The sequence below is a fragment of the Vidua chalybeata genome, chromosome 2 (assembly GCF_026979565.1).
Source record: "Vidua chalybeata isolate OUT-0048 chromosome 2, bVidCha1 merged haplotype, whole genome shotgun sequence".
NCBI classification, from domain to species: Eukaryota; Metazoa; Chordata; class Aves; order Passeriformes; family Viduidae; genus Vidua; species Vidua chalybeata.
The window spans coordinates 21,918,022-21,941,051 of record NC_071531.1 but is presented as its reverse complement, the minus strand read 5'-3'; the positions used below and the strand labels follow the sequence as shown (position 1 = coordinate 21,941,051).

Sequence of the window (23,030 nt, the reverse complement as noted above, 5' to 3'; positions counted from 1 at the left end):
GGTACACAGGAATGTTTTCCCTTACCTCCTCTCCTCAATTATCACCAGGTTCCACTGTTGCCATGCTCCCTGTCAGCTAAGGACTAACAGTTAAGGAACACAAACATAACTACATAACTACACTGGTTTTTTTTGACTAACACAGATTTGCCACTGGAGACAGTTATTTCTTCAGATGAAAACATCAAAAATAAATGCAACAGCATCATAAAAGAGTTGTCTAAGAATTTATTTGAAACTACTACACTTTAATAACTGCAAGTTTAATCAGGTCTTCTACTAGAGAACCAAACTACATACAAAACACAGACATTCTTAATAACTCAGATTTGTGCTTCAGAATCAATGGTAGCAAAATTATTCTGGAGTATTTACCTGAAATACAAAGCAAACAAGGATATATCCTCTAGAGCTTTATCTTTTCCAATACCAACACAGGTGTAGAGTGGGATGAATGGAAGAAAAAGTAGAGTACTGCAATTCCTCAAAAACAGGGCAATTTTTAGAAACCTAATAGATGCCTGTAATGAGAGCACGGCTTTGTATCTACTGTGTGAAACTCCAAATCCTTCACAAGAGCATAGCTGGCATAGTATCTATGAAGGACTGACCTCATGCTGTTCACTCTTCCCCTGCTGATGTGTCTGCAAAGGAGGTGATATGGTCCTAGCAGAACTTGGCATATTAAATTACCATTGCAGTTAGGATGGCACTACTGGCAGCAGACTGAAGCTCCAAGTGCACTTCTTAATGAAGCTCTCACATACAATTCTGTGCATTGAGGAATTCAAATCTGTATTTTCATGTAATTTTTGTATCCCAAATGTAGTATCTCAAACTTACTCTGTAATAAATTGTTTGCCTATTTCCTAAGGCATGTTGAAAATACAGTTTTGAAAAGTCCAAATGAAAAACTCTTAATAAATCATAATAATAATAATAAAAAAAAGAGTCATAGGTAGAGGATTAGCAAAATGCAGCTTCAAGGCATTCATTTTAAGCACAAACTATTTGCCATTAAACATTTTGTCACCTCCTATTTGCTAGCTTCAGTAACCAACTTCCAAGTTAAACACAATAAAAGCACTGTGCCCTGTGTTGTGTCTTTCACCTACTGATTTTACAAGATTGACCTGCCCTACAAACCCAGCCTTGGCAGTAGGCCCATTAAACAGTGTGTGCTTTTTAGCAATGGATGGCCTGTCATTAAAAGCCTAGCAAAGTCCATCTGAATGATGCATCATCTGAGCCATAATCTTACGATAAGTCCCTGGATGCAGCCTCTGTGGGAGAGTCATAGAGATTGGAAAAGTCTCAAACACATTAAAAATAAATAAATATATCTGCAGTTCTAATGTTCAAAGCTTGCCTACAGGGAAATGCGACATAATAAAATCTTTCCGTTAAAAGATTTTTTTTATGTGTTGCCATGGGTACAAATACAAAGCAAGATGAATACTATCATAATAAGGATGGGAAATTATCAGTTAAAAATAGGGTGGGGAAAAAAAAACAAAGCAGAGCCCCTAGCAATGCAGTTTTGAACTGTATCACTCATCTTGAGAGACGAAGGACTTGCGTGGGTACAGAGATTCCATATTGCAAGTGAGTGAGCAAGTGTGGAGAACAGTTACCCCAAAGATCCTGTTGCTCGAGGTTTGAGGTGCTACAATCTCTGCCTTTCTGTTTGAGGAACCAGAGGTGCAGAACAAATGTATTCTTAAAATATTATTTGCCTCCAAGTGTTCTTTTGTACAATGCAGAACAATTAATCATTGTTCACCCAAACAAGGAAAAGACCCCATCAAGATAATATGCATTGTGTTGCTCTTTTCCTTTCCTTTGAAAACTGAAATTTTACAGCTAGAGGCCATTTCTAATGATACATCTTTCAGACTTCCTGTAAGGGAGTGAGTCTGTAATAGAATATATACCCCATTCCTGTCTCATCAGCAACGGGAAAGTTTCAGAAGTGACTAATGGCTCTCCCAAAGCACCTGGTTTTGCCTTTAGGTATAGTATGATGATGGCTTTATAACTAAAGAACTGCGTATATCCTGCTGAAATTAGTTTTCAAGTAGCAACAGCTGGAAAGTGCTTGAAATAATGAGTAATGATGGCAGCTGGGACTGTGAGAAGCTCCTGTCAGCCTCAAACACTGCTTAAATACAACTTCTTAATCTACAGGGAATACTAATAAAGTAATTGTAAACAATAGTGAGATCATGGAGATCTTTCATCTCCATAATAATTCCAGTGAGGTATATTTGTAAGGATCTGAAGTCCTCTATGTATGCATGGCATTTCATCTACCAAAATAAAGACAAACTGATGTTATCATCATCTCTGAGCATGTGGTACAGCCATCATGCAGCATTGTCTGTCCATAAACCAAGATTTCATCACAAAGTTTGCCCATCCCAGTACTGATAACTTCTTGTTGCCAAATACATCTAAATATTACACAGCTCATTCATTTTTGTTGCTGAACTCCAGGGTTTCTGCCTGCTTTTGCACCTGTTTGTCTATATGCAGGACAACAAAATAATTTTTTTTTCCTTGTGCATTAACCTAAAGCATTTGATTGGTTTTTACTTAATTTATGCTTGAGGTTCTTGTTAAGACTGCAAAATCTCTCCCTCTTGACCACCATTTAGATTCATGGAAGGCTACAAGGGCAGCTAAAGCCTCTGAGTGTTTCACAATAGGCATCTGAGTTTTTCTTATATAGCTGCACACTGTTCACTGCAGTGCAATAAAGCTGCAGTTTCCAGAGCCCAATCCTGCTATTAAACATTCAGTGGAAAGATTTACAGCCCCTTTGTGCCACAAGTATCTTTGTTTTAATTCAGTACTGAAGACTCAAGGTTAACAAAAAAAAGCCCTTGCTGCTGAAGTAAAACACTGCAATACTCTTTAAAGGAATGCTATAGGAAGAGAACAGAATTTATTAATATTGCTCACAGATCAACCTGTTTTGAGGGCTGTTTCCCTGGTGTTTACAACTCTATTTCCTCAAAATATTGGTGTCTTTATTTTGTTTCATAAGCAGAATTAATTTTTAACTTTCTCAAAGCAAAATTTATATCTGAATCTCTTTTTCATTCCAGTCAAGTACTTATTATTGCCATTATAGCCCTCAGAGGGAAAAAAATTTTCCAGTGTCTGCCTTTCTGTTCTAATTCCTCCCTGAGTCCTCATCCCTGTGAAGGTCACTGAAAAACAAGAACTTCCTTTCTTTTGTAGCAGATAAGTGCTGTCTGCCTGACAGTTCCTTCTTCAAGTAGTAGACATGTTGCCTCTGATTTTTCAGTATCTTAGTGAACCACCTTTTCTCTGAGACACGCTTTTTGTCTTAGAAATTGTCCTATTTTTTGAACCAGAAATACAGTGTGTTATTATTCTCATTGAGCTGCTGAAGGAAAATAGTTTGAGGGAACACACTAATTAAAAATCTATTAAATATGAATGTCTCATTTACCTCCTATCTTAACACAAATATTTCTGTACTACTACTTCAAAATCAGATTTTGAGGCTGCTGGAATGGCACACTGACTATTTTAGAAGTAAGCTATCAATAAAATGACTGCTAGAGGTCACACTTACCCAGTTTTGGCAAAGTTAGTCCAGTATGTCATAACCACTGCACTGAGCATGACATCATTCTTGGAAAAGTTGCAGTTAAACAGTTCTGTGGGACCAATCATAGGAATCCCAAACACATAAGGGACTTCATCACCATGAGCTGAATCAGCCCAGCTGGGTTTCATTTCACTTTGGCAATGGTGATAAAATGCATAGAAATATGTTGGAGATCCATACTGGGCATGCAGGTCAGCTGTGGCAACAGCTGGAGCAACCCATTGGTGGTCTGTAAAAAGAGCAACCAGGGTCTTCCGTCTTGTTTCGGGATTTTCTTTGTCTGCCCAGTCAGTGTACATGAATTTAATGGTCTCTCGCAGTGTGTCCTTCCCTTCTGGATAACCATATAGATTGTCCACAAAATTGGAGACAGAAAAGTCAAAATCATTGGGAGAAACACCGTCTTCATTGTCTACAATGCCATCCACAAATTTTAAACCTTCCCCTTGATTTACACCCAGCATTATATCATAGTTAAGGAATTCCCCTTGCTCCATTAGAATCTGAGGGTCATCTGGAATCACGTCTCCATCTATCACAGGCCCAAAGGCAATGTGGTATGTGGCTGGAGTGATAGTCTGTTGAATGAGTTCTTTGTAATTCTTATTCCGCAGACATTCAACCAAATCAGTGGTATCCAGCATGTCGCAGCCCACTTTATCTGCCAATATCCGAGTGTACTTGGCAGGCTGATAGTTCACTGCCCAGCTGGACAGGGCTGTTCCACTCTGTATGATTGCCTTTTGGAACAAACCTGCAGGTGCAAATTATTTAAATACAGATCAAATTAGATATGAAAAAATATATATCTATTAAAAAAATGAAATGTATTTCTTACTAAGCAAACAAAGCTTTGATTATAGAATCCCTAAAGGATGCATACAATGAAATTTTGAATCAATTTCCATAGATCCTACTCTCTGCTCCCTTTTTATGTTATATAGAATAGACTACTAATTAAAATCTCTCATGTTCTTGATGCTCACACACAAAAAGCATGACGGTTTCAGGTTACTGTTTCAAGAACAAAGCTCATTCATGTACTGCAGTTTTCTTGTATCTTTGATGGAAGTCCTCTGGCTTTACCGCATTGGTAGTCCTGTGAAAATTCCTTTGAAGGACTGGCAGCTAAAGGCAATCATATGCTCTTTGTCATGTAAATGACACTCATAAATGCGCCTTTCAGTAGTTTAAAGGTCAAATGAAAATTACACATTCTCATTTCCTTCACAAAAGCCATGCATCATACTAACTTGAAAAAAATCTGCTCTAATCAGAACAATTTCATACTTTTGAATCTTCTACTCTGATACTTTTTATTTACCATTTAATTTTTAATTATTATTGTGTGTATATGTTAGCACTGCCTATATGTTGAATTGTGTGTGTGTGTGTGTGTGTGTGTGTGTGTGTGTGTGTGTGTGCAACCCTGCCTATATGTTGAATTAAAACATATTTAAATTGTTTTGCAAGAGAGTAAGATGATATTCAATGGTTCTTTCTGAGTGTTTTATGTACACTAATATAAAAAGGAATGAACACCCAATCTGAAGAGCTTCTTTGTTTAAAGCACTGAAAGGCAAGGGGAGCGTACTGGTGAATCTGCCCCATCTGTGTTTTTTTTTTCTGGTAAGACCACTTAAATGGCCTATTTCATATTTAAACTGAAATACTTGGGTGTCTTCTGCACATGGTTTCTACTGTCAAGTTCTCAAAATGCAAAAGACAATAACAGCTAGAAAAGCATGTGGGGTTTTTGTTGATATACCTTTGAAGATGATTACTGAATGCACACACTACAAAATTTCAATTTGTAATCAGTTAGGTTTTTCATAGTTCCATCTGCTTTATTTTGGCATGGATTGCTCAACAGTTATTCACTGAAATTTTATTTGTGTCAATAGACTGAATTGTGAAGCATAATTCTAAGTATTTCTAAATTAGGTGTGTTTTCCAGCCTCCCTGCTATAACTTCAGACTGTGGCTTACCTGTTACAAATTTCTGTCTGTTTTAATGTGATAGAAATGGCATGGATTAATAACTACAGTAGATATTTTAGTGTTGTCTTTTATCAAGTCTTTCAGATTTGGTCTTATCACCAGGAATATTTATAGTTCAGTACTGGTGCTGTACATTCTTGGAGTTTGGATTTGGGTTTTTTTGGAGGGTGAGGTGCTGAGGGTAGAAATCCCACAGCTCACTTACCAAAATCTGAAGAACGTTGTGTGGGATCACATGTGGGGAGTAAAACACAGTTTTTAATAATGCTTAGTTATGTTTTTACTAAGTAAGGAAAGCATCTATATATATGTTTGAAGTGCAGCCAAGAGTGTACAAAAAAATGAAAAAGGTCATTGCTCTTTTCCATTTTAATTAGGGCAAATTCTTTGATAGGCGAGCCAGTGGAATCTGTTGATAAAGCTAGCAGAAGTATACTGCCCATGGCATTTGTTGCATGAGATTTATGCTGTAATAGCATTTAGTTTTCCTTATAAACATATTTATGTTGACTAATATAAATCCAGAATTCTATCTAGTAGGTATTTTACAAAAATTACAGACCTCATGTAATTCTAATTCAGCCTACTTCATTTGGCATTTTCACTACATTTTAACGTTAAAAAAAAAAAATTACTTTGCCTGGAGGATTGTTACCTTCTGAATAGTGGGAGAGTGTCAGGAGACTGACACAGGAAGCTCCTGCCCCAGATCCAAAAATAGTAACTCTCTTCGGGTCTCCTCCAAAAGATCCAATATTTTCTTCAATCCAACGTAAAGCTTGGATTTGGTCAAGCAATCCATAATTGCCTTTTGCAGCTTGGTCCCCAGTACTTAAAAAACCTATAAGGCAAAACCCCATAATTTTAGTTCACCAGATACAGAGTTAGCTACAGGATATCTACATATTCACAACACTTCTTCTCATCTTTTCATCTTCTGTGCTTTTTTTTTTTCTTCTTTTTAAAAGTCACAGTCCTAGTTAAATGTCTCCTGAGCAAGCAAAGAAACTCATTCTGTGTGCTGTTTAACTTGAGTTTGTTTTTCCCTACTTCAGAGATCCCATTTATGAAGAATCACTATTTTCTTATTGAAATATTTCTTTAACAACAATACAGAAAGATGATTTTAAAAATTTTGTAACTGGATGTAAGTCAGGTACAAAATCTTAGGAAATAATTTTTGGGCAAAGATAGCCAGTCTATGACTGAAAACAACAGTCCATGACTGAAAACAACACTCCCTAACACATTAATTTAAATACTTCTTACCAAAATTGTCCTGAACTACATAGCTCTTTAAATTTCTGATATGGATAAATGTACTCAGAAAAAAAAAAAAAAAAGGCTGAAGTAAATAGTAAAAGGAATATGAAAAAGCCTAGGGGAAAAAAATTACACTTCAGCTTCACAGAGGATATTTATTAGGAAGATAGCAGGTAAATCCATGGCAATATAGCCTTTGGTGGGGAGATTTTATCTGAACAAATCAGGTCTTGTCTTTCTCTTTGGAAATTGCAGGAAAACCTTTGCTGCTGTGTTTTGTTCCTGAACTGTGGTTATCAGATTCTAGGAAAAAAGCATGACATGTTTGCTGCTTGTCTTGCAACTGAGAACAAAATGCCCATAAGATTAGGATTGAGATTAATTTCAGTTTTTTGAAACCAGCTAAGGCGAAAAATTGCAGTTATCCCTGCTGCCTATCATTCACAGTTAAGACCTTGTGCTATGTCCAAATTACCACATCGAGCCATGTACTCACAGTCCTCTGTTTAACTCCCACAGACCTTTGCCTGTTACACAACTGCAAAATCAGAAGTCTATTAGAAATACCTTATAGCATAGAGAAGTTTTCAGATGGACATTACTGATTTAGGCACTAGTGACAGCTGTCAAAGACAAAACAAGGACATCACTTGGCAGCTTTTTTCCAGCTAATTATTAGCTGAAAAGAATTTGCTAGAAGGGGGACCCAGGACTTAGGAGATCTATGGTCTGGTGCAGTTGGAAATGAAAGAGTCTGTTATCATAAACCATGTGAGCCTGCTGTAACAAGACCTCCATGCTCCTGACTGGAAGGTGAGTCTTAGGTCCCTAGTGGAAAAAAGACTTTGCAGTACATTTCCCAGGCTTTGGCAAAGGAGAACAGATCTCTTTGCACTGACTGTAATAATTTTTTGTTTATAGGAAAAATGAAAATACACATGATGGAAGGTATTCACATAATGGAGGAAACAGAATGCAAAGCTCATCGATATTTCTAAATAACACGATAAAGTTTTTTCATTTAAAAAGTCTCTACTAATGGAAAGCACAGTTGTAAGAATGGCAGTAACCTTTTTTTTTTTCTCTTCTGTGCAAATGGAGAAAAAATAAATACTCTTAATCCATAATTGTCTCAATTTATTTTTTAACAGATGTGTTTTACCTCTTTTTTCACATGCCTTTATTATCTTTGTAAGCCTGTCAAAGAAAGAATAACCCACTTGCTGGCTTTGTTGCTGTAGCTCACTGCAATATTCTATAATACTCTATAATTAAGGCTTTAGTCAATCAGAACTATGACATCCATTGGATAAAGAGAGTGTTGTAACCTTTAAAGCAGAATGGTAATTAATATTCAAAGCCTAAACCTGTTTTAGTTCTACTAGCAGCATCAAACTAAAGCTTTTTGAACTTCTTAATTTTGAATTCTTACCAAATGTTCTAAAAGGTGAACTTGATAAAACTGCAGTCAATGAATATCTAAGGTTCAAAAGATGAATATTTTTTTTTTGTTTCCACAGTTGTCTGCTGATTCTCATTAATTGCAAGAACAAATTTTCTTAATTTAAAAACCAATCACCATGGCAAAGAGTCAGTCTCACATTACACAAACTGAATTCATAAATCTGTCTTTTCTTTCCAAGGATATATTTTCTTTCATGCTCTGATGACCAAATCAAATATTTCTTCAAAGCTATTTGAAGAAATTCAGGCAAATAGTAACTATTTGTCCGGATATACACAACACTAAGAGTTTTTTGGCTTTTTTCTATATTACTTTGGTGAGGAGGAAAAAAATGCTTCTTTAAATTGAAGTTCTTGAAATAACAGTTGTTATTTTTCTCTGACTCTATGAAGGAAAGCATTCAAGAAAAATTCTTTAGTTTTAAGCTACTGGATAGAAATGGTCAAGGAGAAAAAGATTACAAATGGAAATTACTGGGAATTTTCCTTTTCTACAACCTTTAAAAATGCATGTACTCAAAAGCTACATGCTGTCACTTGCACTGTTTTGATAACACAGTGAAGACACAAAGCTACGCACAAGGCTCCTTTAGATCTCACTTAGACAAAAAGAAATCCCTAGTTCTATCTTTGTGGTTGGTTTTCCCATATGCTACAAAAATCTCACTGAGATACTAAGACTGAACATACTAGTGGTGATATTACCCCGTTACTACCAAATAATTATGCAGAGATCCACAGGGACAAGTAGAAGAGAAAAATATCCATAAAATCCACCCAGAGAGTTTACTTTTGTTCAGCTCCAGCCTTGTCTAGTGGTTGGAGGCCATCCCTACACATCCCTAGTATGGCTGGCAGACCTTCAAGAGTCAGTCTAAAGAGAACGAGTGGGCCGCCTGTCCACTGAACACATTTCATGTACTTTATTTTACCATGAGCAAGCTATTGTCTGGCCATGGGCTGAATGAATTACTTCTCATGGACACAGTGCATAAGGGGCAGGACATCTTCCAGCTGAGGCTCACCTGGAAGGGCCCAAGCTATAGGAAACTCTGCAACGTGAAACAATGTGCAAGGAGTGGTGACAGTACTGAGGTTTTCTGTGGAAATACACTCTTATCTGAATTAAAACACTATTGTAAACATGGTCAGGATCAAAATCATATTTTCCCAACCACAGGACTTCAATTTAACATATGCAGATTTAGGAACAAATAACGATAATGGAGAAAACTGCCTAAACACCATTATGTTAAAGATCGTAAATTACAATCTGAGAACTATGACTTCACCCTTAGAGATAAATAAAATCACCAAGATAACTGTAATCTTGCAGTAATTTTCATTTTTAAAATTTATATGACCTACTTTCTCATTCTTTTAAAATTATTTAAAAAGAATAATTACACAACTTCCCTTTTACATTTTGTACACAATAATACCCAATATTACATCACCGCAGGAAAAGTCCATTTTTTATCTTCATATTTTGGCCCCATGGGCCTAATACATATCAAATCAATTTGATAGCTGTCTGAAAGCCTAAATTTCAACTGTGAATGTTCCTCCACTGCTTTGTGCCTTTTCCCCTCTCTCTCCCTCCCTTCCAAACCCCAAGTTGAAGGACTGTTTCCTAGTGGAAACAGATAAGGTTGCCTTGGTGAAAGCTGGTATTATATTACTGGCTCAAAATAGTATCAAAACTTACAAATACATTTTGGTACCGGTAAACTGCACTGACTCTCAGATTTAAATAAAATCAGAAATTCAATCAACCATATTATATTTTTTTTTCTATTTAAGAAGGAAAAATATAAATAATGAAAAATTAAACTTGATTCTATCATGAATTTTACTAGGTACTACAATCAATTCTAAAAGTATATCTTGAAATGAAACATACGTTTCTTTTTAAATGAAGTACTTTTGCTTCAACTTCTGCCCTTCACAGGTTTTCTTAAAAACAAAATGTTTAATTTCTGAGACACAGCCCTCAGACAAAAAATAATGTCAAACTTATTAAGAAACATTAAACAGCCAAGATGTCACAATGAGAAATTAATCACCAAGAAATCTATAGAAAATCAACAAGTTAGTGCATTTTGATCTATTTAAGTCCTCTTTTTTAAGCCTCTGCTGCATTTTCTGAGTTCACATTTCTTCTGTCTTTATGCCTTTTCATGACTACTGTCCAATAGCCTGCTGCAGTTTGTTTGTCAGGTGACACATAAAGATTGATCTGTACAGCAACTGATCAGAACTGTGACATAAGCAATATAAATAAGATACTGGAGACTGTGCTTTGGAATACAATCATGTCTTTTTTGTTTATATTTGTGAAATACCAGAGTAGGGCCTTTTCAAAGCAAAGAGCAAATGGCAAGCATACAGCAGAGCCTTCATATTGTCTAATAAATTTTGTCTGTACCTATCATATTTAGTACTGTAAAAGTAAACCAGTTCAAATGCAAAGTAAAATTTACTGGGGACTATTGAGCACATAGAGACTACAGTTGGTTCAGGAAGATCCTGAAATATAAATAGTTGGAGAATAGAGAAGCATCAGAGGAAATTATCATATAAGTTTGACCTATGCTTGCCCTTCCCTAACCATTCCCAAACATTCCCAATAGTGTTTGGAAGCAGGATGTTTGGCTGGATGATAGCTTGGTTGGAATCAATATAATTATATATTTTTTGGTTTTTTTTGATTCTATTAACAGTATGATGTAAACATTACTGAAAAGCTGGTGGGATGCAAGACAGAGTGATGGTGTCCTTGGCACAGGTTTAGCAGAAAAAAACCCAAACTCCTGCAGCATGACTGGCCTATGCAAAGCTGAGTAAGCATCATGGCTGCACCTGAAATTTCTACCTAGAGACTAAAACAAATGAGAGGACTGTCGATTGACTATGTATGGGTCTGTGAAGAAATAATGTTACACAGAGACTTCTTCATCCTGAAAACAAAACAACAATGCCTTTCCTCCAGCTGCAAATTGGTTTGAAATTTGCAGGTGCTCTGCCAAAACAAATGTTTTAATATTCAGAAACTTGAGAAGTAGGATAGTGTGTGATTCTGAAGCAGCAGTCACAAAAGGGAATTTCTGCATGCTATGGCTATTTACTATATCCAGCTGCAAATAACACTCATTTAAATTTTAATTCAGATTATGGTAAGTGAAGAGAAACAAGCAGTGAAAATAACTCAGCTTATAGTTTTTATATGAGTGTATAGATTATGTTAAAATATAAAGGACAGTGGTGCTTTTAATTCAACTTTCTAGCTTGGGCTTAAGAAAACAGTCTCTTCTGATTCTGCCTTGATGGATTCTTTTCAATTACTTCTACTGGGAAGGTAAAACATCAATCTCTTTGTTTAGAAAGAACATCTCATTACTACATGCAGTACAAAAGAATAGGTCAGAGATGGTGAGGTGAGAATATTATTTGTTTCTATATTGATTCAGTACTGAAACCGAAAATCTATTTTTTTTGCAATTCAGTAAAACATCTAATCTTAAATATATAAAAGTCTTTTGAAAATGTTCTGGATCATAAATGTGCATAAGAACACTTAGCAATAAAAGAATGAGAAAAGACAACAGGATACATTTTAACAAGATTTAAAACCTACTTTTATGCATATTTCTAAACAGTGAAAAGCTTCTTAACATAAATTTATCAGAACACCAGGGAGATCAACAGTTTCCTTTTGTCATGCCATTATGATATTCTATAATGAAATGTTTTTAAGGAATCTAATTGAAATTAGTACATTAAACTTAAACTGCATTTAAATTTGCCTTGTTCATTGCAAAATGCTCTGAAGCTATTGTGCAATAAATATCTGGTGTCATCAGCCTATGATTTGAAAATATTTCATAATCACTGATCTAGATGGTCAAATCCAAAGGCATTTAACAAGAAAAATATGCCATGTCTACCTATGGAACAGTAATGAAGTTACACACTCTTTCTTCTCAGATGAGGAAATACAAAAAACAAGCACAAGAAAAATTATAGATTGAGACAAAGCACAATAAGTGAAAGAAAGAGGAAAAAAGTAACTAAAGGAAAGGACAACATTTGACACCTCCCAAAAGCAGCTTGAAGCCTTGCCAGTCTCTGAACAACAGCTACTTGGAAGTCAGACACACACCACGTCTTGTGTCCTCTGTGTGATGATACAGCATGGGACATCTGCTTGGTCAATGTGGGTCCACTGTCCTGGTTCTTGCTCACCCTCCCAAACTCTTGTTAACCTCCAACTTATTGTCTCTGGGTAGCATGGGAAAAATAAAAAGCCTTGGACCTGTGTAAGCACAGTTCAGCAACAACCACAAGATCAGTCTGTTATCAGCACTACATTAGCTATAGACACAAACCACAGTGTCATATGGGCTGCTCTGCAGAACCTTAATTCAGTCCTTAATTCCTACCTTAAGAACCTTAATTCCCACCTGTCCTAGTACAGTATTCTACAGCTATGGCACAATCTCCACTTCTGAAGTGATGCCATTTGCGTTTGCCTTTTTTTCTTTTATATATTCTTTGTATTAATCCACATATATTTGTAACTCTGTCAGCTGTTGTATTAGTAGCTACTTTTCCCAGTACTTTTCCATGGCCTTTCCCTCAGCAGAAAGACAAAACAAATTCCAGAGCCCCAAACCCAGGAGGTACAAGGCCCCAGTGCTATCTTGGCTCTACCTGGGAACCAAGGCCAAGAACAACTCTTTGAGATACATTCTCATGGACAGAGTACAGCCAGTGCTGAAGAGGGGGCTCCAGAGAAGAGGCCTGACTTGCGGGGATTGCATCACCACTTGTCCTCCTAATTGGTGCTTTTTATCAATTTTGCTAATTTCCTAAAACCTATATATGTGTACTCATTCCTGTAGGGGTGGGCTTTTGTGGACATCTTTCCATAACTGCTCCTGAAGGCCTTCAAATAAAGAGCCCCTTTTGTATTACCTCCTTACTAAAATTATCTTGAGTTTCATTTCCAGGTTGGGAAAAAGGCAACAAAAGCATCTGGTCACTTTGTAGAAGTGCCTGTCTCATCCAGAAGAGGTGCTATAGGTCTATGAAAGCTAGAAATGATTTTATTATTTTCATTACAAAATATAGATGAAACTTACATGAAACTAAGGCAAAATAAACATACTTTTGATTTTTTTTTCCAATTAAACAATCAATATTATGATGCAGAGACAACATCTATAGCTGTATATCCATAAAAGAGAAATAAGACACAGAAATTTTACATATTTTAAAGACATAAAAAGACATTAGGTTTACTCCTAAAAATGACAGGAAAGTTAACCTGCATGACATAAATGGTAAGCACCAGCTTTAAAAACAGCAAGGGGATTTTTGTCTTTAATTATCAGCTTCAAAAGGTTAGAATCTTTCAAATAAAAGGGTTATGGGATATTAAGTGTAATTTTTTCTTTGTAGGAAAAACACCAATTGACCAAGCTGACAATATTATTGCATTAATATACTGGTGTCAAAACCCAAGTGCTTACTAGCCACTGTGAAAATGAGAAAGAAAGGGTTCATGATGCTAATGTTAAGAACTTCATGAGGTAATTTTTTTTTCTTCCATATTTAAGAAAAGAAGTTGCCCAACATATTTTGTTGCTTTTCTGCAATGTTACTTTTAAGAGAAATAAAATTTCTAACCCCCTACCACCGGCACCCATTAGACCAGGCTGCTCAATGTGGCCATATCCAATGTGGCCTTGAACACTTTCAGAGGTGTTCATATCCACAGCTTCTCTGGGCAAACACTGGGCTTACTTTGCTCCAGTGCTTCAGCACACTCACAGCAGGAAATTTCTTCTGAATTTCTCCTCTTCCAGTTTAAAGCCATTACCCCCTGCTTTATCACAGCACCTGTGAAAGCTCCTATCCAGGTTTCTTGTAGTCAGTACTTTTAGGTACTGAAAAGCTGCTACAGGGTCTTCTCGGAGCCTTCACCTGTCCAGGCTGAGTAACTTTAACTCTCTCAGTCAGTCTTTATAGGAGAGGTACTCCAGCTCTCCAATCATCTTCATGACCCTTCTCTAGATTTTTCAGACAGATCCATGCTCTCCTTAGGTTGGCAGCCCCAGAGCTAGGCAGAGTATTCCAGGTAACGTGAAAAAAGTAGGAAAAAGCAAAAATGCAGCATTTACCAAAACTACATGCCTACTGGGTTGCCAGACATCATGCACCAGTTAGAAAAGGAAGTGTGATTTCAGACAGCAGACTTATGCAAGGACTGACAACAGGGAAAAGGGTGGTGCTTAATAAGTGATCATTAGCAGGGGTCTCGCTTCTGTTCCATGGACAATCCTCACCCTCTTAGGTACCATTTTCTGTTGCAAGGCATAATGAGTTATTTCACTGGGTCGTGTTGTTTCCTCTTCTCAGTTATATATATAACCCCCTTTTTATTGCTTTCATAGCCTCAGTAATCCAATCATTTAAACAGAGATCAGGATATTTTAAAGTATGTTTTGACTATTCTAAGTTTAAGCAACTCTAGAGAAACACCAGCAAAACATATATAACTATGATGTTTGCCAGAAGACTTTGATAAAGTGGAGTCATAAATTAGATTTTTTTTTTTTTCTAATCTGGGACATTCCCTCAACTGGGGAAAAAAATATTGAAGATAATAATATGTTATGCTCCAATCAATGAAAACATGCAGTTGCTTGATTGTTTTTAGCACATTATATCATATGTTTTCTATAAAGCTCTGAATAAATTTGGAAGGTCATGATTAGTCTTGTCCTAAGACATTATCATAACAAGTGAAATATTTTTTTTCTTTTTTGTACTAGTTTTGGCCAAAATCTGATGATTTAAAAGATTTGACTGTGCAATTCTTAGTCAATTGGAGATTTTGCAAGGCATTCAGTTAGGTTTATTCTCAATAATACTATATAAATGCATAAATAACAAACATAAAAATATAATACATAAATAACAAAATAACCATTAAAATAAATTAGCAGGTGGAAATGACCACTATTCTATGAAATGTGGTCCTAATGGGAGACTGTCCTACTCATTGTTCACTTTTTATTATCTAGCAGTATTTTTCTCTTTGTATGTTATTATTCATGTCATTGGGGATGTAATTTGATTTTAAAAGTTGTAATAACAAAGGAGTTAAAACTTATTCTTTAAAATAAGATGAAAGTACCAACATTAAAATTTTGGAAATTTTAATGAGCCACTTGTTGATAGCTGAGTTTGTGGTACTATAGCTACCATTTCATAGGCATCACACAAACATCCTTAAGTGGTATGTAACAGCTTCCTAATAGAATTACTTATGGCCCTTAGGGAGGAATTAGATTTTCAATTATTAAATTCATAATTTAGAAAAGGAAATGTTGATTAGATTTGTTTAATTTATTGTTCCAGCTAATGTGAGATTTTCCTCACTAATATATTTATTCTTGGGTTTGGGTTTTGGTGCTTTCTTCTGTGCTTCTCTGATTAATAATATATGTTTTATAGCACTAAATCAATATAAAGGTTAACAGTAATGCATTACTATTATCCTTTTTATTTGTTTGGGGTTTTTTTATGAACCTCAGGATACACTTACTTTGTTCAGCTAATAGTGATGGTTTCAGTTATTACACTGTTTTTGTTTACATATGCATATATTGATTTGCAGACCATGTGAGAAAATTTGAATAAAGAATACTTGAATAGAGAGACTAAGCTAGAATTGTCTTTAGAAAAATTTTTGGGATTTCTAAGTATCTTCAAATTGTGCTCTAGCTCTTATTTTTTTCTCCAGGATGGATTCAGTTTTGGTGATTTCTGAGAGACCACTGGAAATTAGGAAGTGACAATTCCCAAGTGTCAGATATGATTTTTGGAGATGCCTTCCATCTCATCACCCCAATGCTCACTGTTGTCATATTCAAAACAACACATTTCAGAAGCAAATTCAGTTCTCAATCAGTTGCTATAAAATATTCACGTTATCAATAATTTGGCCTCTCAGACAGAGATATGAATTGTAGGAGGACCCTACTCACAGAGGCGAACTTTTGTAAAGATTAGTCTCCAGAAAATCTTCTATTATAGATAGCGGCAGGAGAGAAAGAAAAAAAAAAAAAAAAAGAAACCACCACCTTTTCTAGAAGACAAATTAGAACATTGAGTCACAGTCTTGCTCTGATCAGCCACTAAGTAATCACTCTTCACAAGACAAGAAAAATTTTATAGGAATTATCTTTAAGGACATAACAAGCACCACCTCAGTTCCTCCTGATATGTGCCACCAGGGGTGCAAGGGAGGCACCCACAGAAGGGTGTCAGAAGGGACTCATTTTCCAATCCAGCAAGGTGGTGTTGAAAGAGCAGGGAAGAAGGTGATCAGTTACTACTCTAAGGAAAGTACAAGAAAGATGGAAATTACAGAGAACTCACCTGGGAAGCAGTGCAGGTCAGAGGGACAGCTGCATAAACTGCTGCTGTCCGTCAGGGCTGAGCGAGGTTGTGACAGCAGTTCCCATGCTTTGGTAATTTGAGCTACCCCCTCTTTTAAGAAAATGAAACATACTATCAAAATCTCCCAGATGACTCTTATTCCTGTGGAATCCATCCAGCTCTCCTGGCATTAGCTGACATGCATTAGAGCAGCAAACACTTGATTCACCTGCATTCAATACATCACTACTAAAAATTGAGTCTCTGCTAATTTCTACTCCAAATGATCCTCAATGTGTTTGAAGGCAACTGAGATCCTCTACAAAACAAGTAAAGCTAAGAGGTCTCAGGGCTCAAATTCTAGCAAAGTAGTTGTAAGAATATGATAAATACCAACCAGCAGTAGAAGGCATAAATGTTGAAGAAAGAAATCAATCTGCAGCAAAATAAATTATGGATGAATTTTATAAACTAGTAATATGATGACTGTATCTAGACTTTACTTTGGTTACTCCAGTGAGAAAAAGACAGATCTTCTGAAATGATTCTTCACAGCAGATGCATCTGAGATGCCTGAAAAGCTTTGATTTAATTTGTTTATAAAGCCAAAACTATTTATTTCTTAGAACAATTCGGATGCTTTCAAATTGTTTAACATAGCAAAAGATTAAGAGAAACAGTTCTAAAAGATGTATTAAATATACAGAAAAGCTCAAATTTTTTCTAGATTCACACACATGAATCTTATTTTATTAAATGCAAATGCTGAGTATATGGATTTTGTTGTCTTCCTCCTAAATTATTCTGGTTATGACACAAATGTTATTATGAAGAAAAAAAAAATTAGACAATACTAAATATTCATATTTTGAATGTTTCAAAATAGTATTATAAAACCAATAATTTTCTATTTATTATTTTCAACAAGTGAATGTAATAGAAATAATCACTTCTTTAGAAACCAGTTCTGAAGGGTAGGAATTCATATTTTGCAGTTTTGGCTATGCTCTTTAAGCTGGTTTCTACATCTTTATACTTCATATTTCTCTCTATTTTCATATATTCAAGAACATAATCCTAAAATTAAGACTCTCAGTCCTCTGAGAGTTCACAAAAGAAAAACCAAAAAACATTAACACATTAAAAGCACTCCTGCTGCATGATGTCTGTCCCTAGATTAATGTTCTGCAGAAGGAAGAATATCTAGTAATGACCAGACACAACATTTTTTGTTCCATTTCATTCTATCCTGCTTCTAAAGAATACTGACAAGAAATACAATACAATGCTGTGAAGTGTTAAATAAACTGAGGGGGTAAAAAAGCACTGGGAATTTATTTTCATATTTGGATTCCCAAAAGTCACTGTTTCTCATCTGTCTAGGTGAAGCATTGATAGGAATGAAATTATTCCTCCCAGAGAAGAAAAGCAAAAGTGTGGGTGATTGTGTACAAGTTTTTTCAAATTACATCATTAAAGACAAAATTAAAGCACTTATTCATATTTAAGCTTGTACTTTGTTGAAAGTTTTTAATAAATCTAATTATTGTTGAACCTTTCTTCAAAAAATGCAATTTTTGCTTCTCTTTACCTTTTACAGAAGGGTAAACCAGTAATTTATTTCTTCTGCAGTATGTGTCTATTAAAATGATTATTTACGTTCATACCTTACTATTAAAATGGAGCAATTCTGTGTTGCCTAGATACAGATCAGAAGGTTACTTTATATAACTAATACACATGAACAAACAAAGCAATCACAGATGAAAATAATTCTTTATTGGAGTATTTTCCTTAACCTTCTTTGCTCTTTTTTGTTACCATTCCTTGTGACAATAAAAACATTCTTACTGAAGATACCTACAACTCCAGCAGGATGTTATGGTCTTTCTTTTACAGTCAAAGCATTTCACCAGCTCTTTCTTAAATGGATTATTGTGTCTATTCACTAGACTTTTGGTATAAAGAAGACAATGAACTATGGCAATCAACATTTCTAGTTCTACTTACTGGTCTGATTTTATTTGGACATAAATATGATGCAAAGCATCTTGCATCTTTCATCCACGCAACTCACACATTTATCTAATGTTTTCCAATTTAAAATTTATAATTTTAAAGAAATAGTCTTTCTCCAAATTTGTTCTTATTTTAAATAGCCATCATGAAGTGAAAATTAATACATTAATATATTATTTCACTTATGTTTGCAGAACTTCATAACTTATGGTTATTAAACAGAAATTGTAATTCCCTCTGTTCTTTTTAATTTGAACTATACTTTTTTTGCCCTAAGTTTACCTACATATTGGTCTCCAGTGGAATTTTTATGAACATATAAGCATACAAGCACACGTGTGTGTATGTGTATGTTTGTGTGTATTTAGTGTTCAGTAAGTACAAACTGAAAAATACAAATCTGTCTTTTGTCAAACATTTCAACTCACTAAGTGATATTTATTGCTAGAAAAGGAAATGTAACAAAAACAAATTGCTAAATGGGAGAAAGTTGTAGAATCTACCTTCTGGGCTGCCTCGTAGATTTGGTTTGTTGTCTTTTTTCCCATGGGAATTTAAATAATTATGCAAATGAAACATAAATAAAGTAATTTATTTGATCAGTTTTAATTATTTTCCCATCTCTTAAAGTTTTCCATTATTCATGCGCACAGCTTCCTTTAGCCTCTTTGTCTTATGGCCTCAGGATTTTTCTAGCCTGTCTGAAGTCACCCCAGTTCACCAGAAAGATAAATTCTATCCTCAATTGGAATATCTCTTCTGGGGATGAGTAAGTTTGTAAAACAGGTTTCTACATCTTGTATGAATACTCTCAAGGTAAGATGAGAAATAGCTGTTTTGACTGCTCCTGAATGCAAGCCTTACCAATTCCTAAGAGGAAGGCTCTCAGCAGTGTCTGCTTCCTGTAAGATGGTTGCTTTGTCTTAATTAGGAAAAACTTGACTAAGGAAAAGCCAGTCTTTCCTATGGTCTCCAGAGCTGCCTAACTTTCTCTACTGACTGCCTTACTAATAAACACTATTTTTTGTAGAATAGATGCTAAACATGAAGTCAGGCATTTGCAAGGACCATAGAGATAGTGTTTGGATTCAACATCTAATCAAACACAAGTAACCAATAGGCAGTGCTACCAAATAAACATCCCAACATCTCTACAAACAGAAAGGATTTCCAGCACTGCTTACTACAGAATGTGCTCTTTAAAAATAATTTTCAGATTATTTTTAGAAAGCTTGTATTAGATCCACACACTTTGTAATATACAGAGGGCTTTGCTTTTGCAATGCAAATATATACAGAATACATGAATAGAAGTAAAACAGGTAGTGGCAATTGGTATTTTACCTAACAATTAAGGAAACTTTTAACTTACCCTGGCTAGTGTGTTCTTTTATGTAAGCTGGTGAGTTGTTTGTCACCATTTGCTGAATTTGTTGCACTAGGAACAGAGACAATTTTGCTTGCGTGCTACTTTGGAATCAAAGCAATGACTCACAAGCACTATTTGTCTGTTTGTGACAACAAGTCTTTGTACAGATATTCTTATTGAAGATATCAGGGCTCCCAAAAGGATGCAGAATTTTTAGCGGTGCCTTTTTCATTCTCTAACTATTTCATGTCAGGTCACCAAATATGTTTCTAAGTGGGTCATTCAGCCCATTCACAGTTTTTAATTTTTTTTCCCTCTATTTTTATTCAAGATTTTTTATCACGTCATTATCCTCCTGAGAAAGAGCTTTAGGGACATAACATCAGTGCAGATATATTTTTTGTCTTTAGTTTGATACCAAACATAGCATTTAAGAATGAAGACTAGAAATCAGGAAAATACCCAACCCCCTGGACAGAAGTTCAGCATATTATTGATGTTTTCTTGTTCTGAAATATTTAACATACACATTCACAAACACACAAACCCACAGACATTCAAAATACCCCCTAAAAAGCATAAATCTCAATATACACAATCTTCATTACAATGAGAAAATAGATGGATACAAGGCTCTTCATCTTCAAAGGATGATCTGAGAATTTTTACTTCCTTGTTAGTGCACCATTATTATTGCTTCTAGGGTCTTAAACTTCTGGTCATATCCATTCCATTTAACAGAATTTTTGAGGTACACAGAGGGATAGAAATCTGAGTGTCAAGTTGCCTTGTACTTCCAGGCTCACAATTTTCTAATTTCATAATTTGGATGTAAAAAAAAAAACAAACAAACAAAAAAAAACCGACCTGTTTACACCAAATTTTAGAACCTAAGACTTAATTTCATATCAAGTGAAATAGAATGTGTGAAATTGGGTTAAAAAAATCCCAACAGATTTTTTTTGATAGATTAATATCAAGAGATTTTGTCTTAAATTACCACAGGTCTATGTCAGTGTTTCTTCTGTTATCGCTCAGATAATTAAGGTTGCAGTAAGTACAAGAGCGTGAATCCCTACTGCTTTGCTCTTCTGGAAAAGGGACTGATGGAAAAGGTGTGGCAGAGACACACAGCTGTGTATATGCTCTCTAGTCAAACTAGCCTTTGCTGCCTGTAGGTCTACAGAGCAATTTCTGTGATTACTTTTATATCACTCTGTCCTGCCTTCTCTTCACCTCTTATATCTTCCCAACATTTTGGTTTTTTGTTTGTTTGCTTGGGTTTTTTGTTTGTTTATTTTTAATTTCTTTGGTTTTGTTTTTGTTTCATGTTATGGTACTTTATTGGTGCCCTGCCTCTGAAAGTAAGAAAATTCAATTACCCTTATTTTGCAAATGAAGAAACTGGAGTAGAGAAACTGAAAACCCAAGACACAGAAAACCACTTTTAGAATTAATAATGGAATAAAGAAGAATACGGCTTCCAGTTCTAATTCAGCATGTTGCAAAGCAAATGTTTTCATCAATGAAAGTAAATAGAAAATCACAGATGATAAATCTTACAGACGACTGATCTGAAGGGGATAAAACACTCAGGCAGAAAGCTACAAATACACTTAATATTCCGCTCTTTTTCCTTCATACAAAAATTATTTATCCACAGCAAAGCACAAATTTACGCAGGAGCATGGAGTGGAAGCCATAGCTTTGGAATGTATGTGAATGTGAGAGGAGCAATGGGCAGTAACCTACAAATCAATGAAAAGCCCCAAGGGGCTGGGGTTTTTTTTTTAGAGCAACTGAAGAGAAGATTCCAGTGTGATAAACTGATGCTATCTTTGGATATTTAAGGAGGAAGCAGTTTGTAAGAAAAGAGAGATGACTTCATCCCTATGAGGAACACTGTAATCCATTCTGAGGTTTTTATTTTTAGAGATTAACAATGTGGATGAAGAATGAGCCAAAAATGCAGAATTTTAGAACAGAAAAAAAAAAATAGGATTCATCTCTCTTAGTTTCAAATATCGTCAGTGTAGAGAGCTGAGTTAGATCTTTACATGTCTCTTTAATCTTAAGGGTAACAAGTACCTACTACATTTAAGGCATACACACATAATGAAATTCCATTCTTTAGATTTTGGAATCCAAATCTGCTGAGGTTTTGCAAAAAGATTGATATAAAACTTAATTTCAATATAAAAAGACATTTGCGATTACAAAATGTCACTTATTTGGCAAGGAAAAGTCTCAAAAACAACAACAAAAAGGCAGTAAGCTAAACTGAGACAAATTCAAATGAGATATAAACATGGAAGGTTTTTTTAAAAGAGGAAGTACTGTTGATACTTTAATCTAAAGGTGAGCACATGATGTTGATAGAACCCCTCTAAGAACAGATCTAGTAGCACAAAATCTATGTGAGGAATTATTTTATTTCACAAAAAAAACACCTCTGCCTACTAAAAGGCAATTTTGAAGATGTTATGACGATACTATCACATTTTTAACACACACAGATTATCTTTCAATCCACCAATAAAGAAGGGAAGTTTATATTCTAGTCTGGGACCAAGAGATGATTCATTTTAAATTACTACAGACCCATTAAAACGTACATATTCACCCCTGTGTACAACTACTAGATGATATAGCTAACTATAAACTCACCAGCATCAGTTACTGGGGCATATCCTTAGAGTGAGAATTAGATTGGCAGCACTAAGCAAAGTTATAGCATAAGAAATCCCTCATCAGATTTGACCCTTTCATTAAGCATTTCAATGTCATACATAGATGGAAGCTTCTTTTCTTACAAGAAGT

At 35.2% G+C, this 23,030-nt stretch overlaps 1 protein-coding gene across 4 annotated transcripts in view; it reads right to left on the bottom strand.

The window, feature by feature from the left end:
* Nucleotides 1-23,030, bottom strand: part of NLGN4X (neuroligin 4 X-linked) — a 164,310-nt gene that overhangs the window by 8,936 nt on the left and 132,344 nt on the right. For all 4 annotated transcript variants that reach the window (XM_053935272.1, XM_053935271.1, XM_053935273.1 and 1 more), the window contains 2 exons: nt 6,300-6,485; nt 3,608-4,397 (listed from right to left, as the gene is read on the bottom strand). In XM_053935272.1, coding sequence (XP_053791247.1) covers nt 3,608-4,397; nt 6,300-6,485 — 976 coding nt within the window. The remainder of the gene's footprint in view (nt 1-3,607; nt 4,398-6,299; nt 6,486-23,030) is intronic.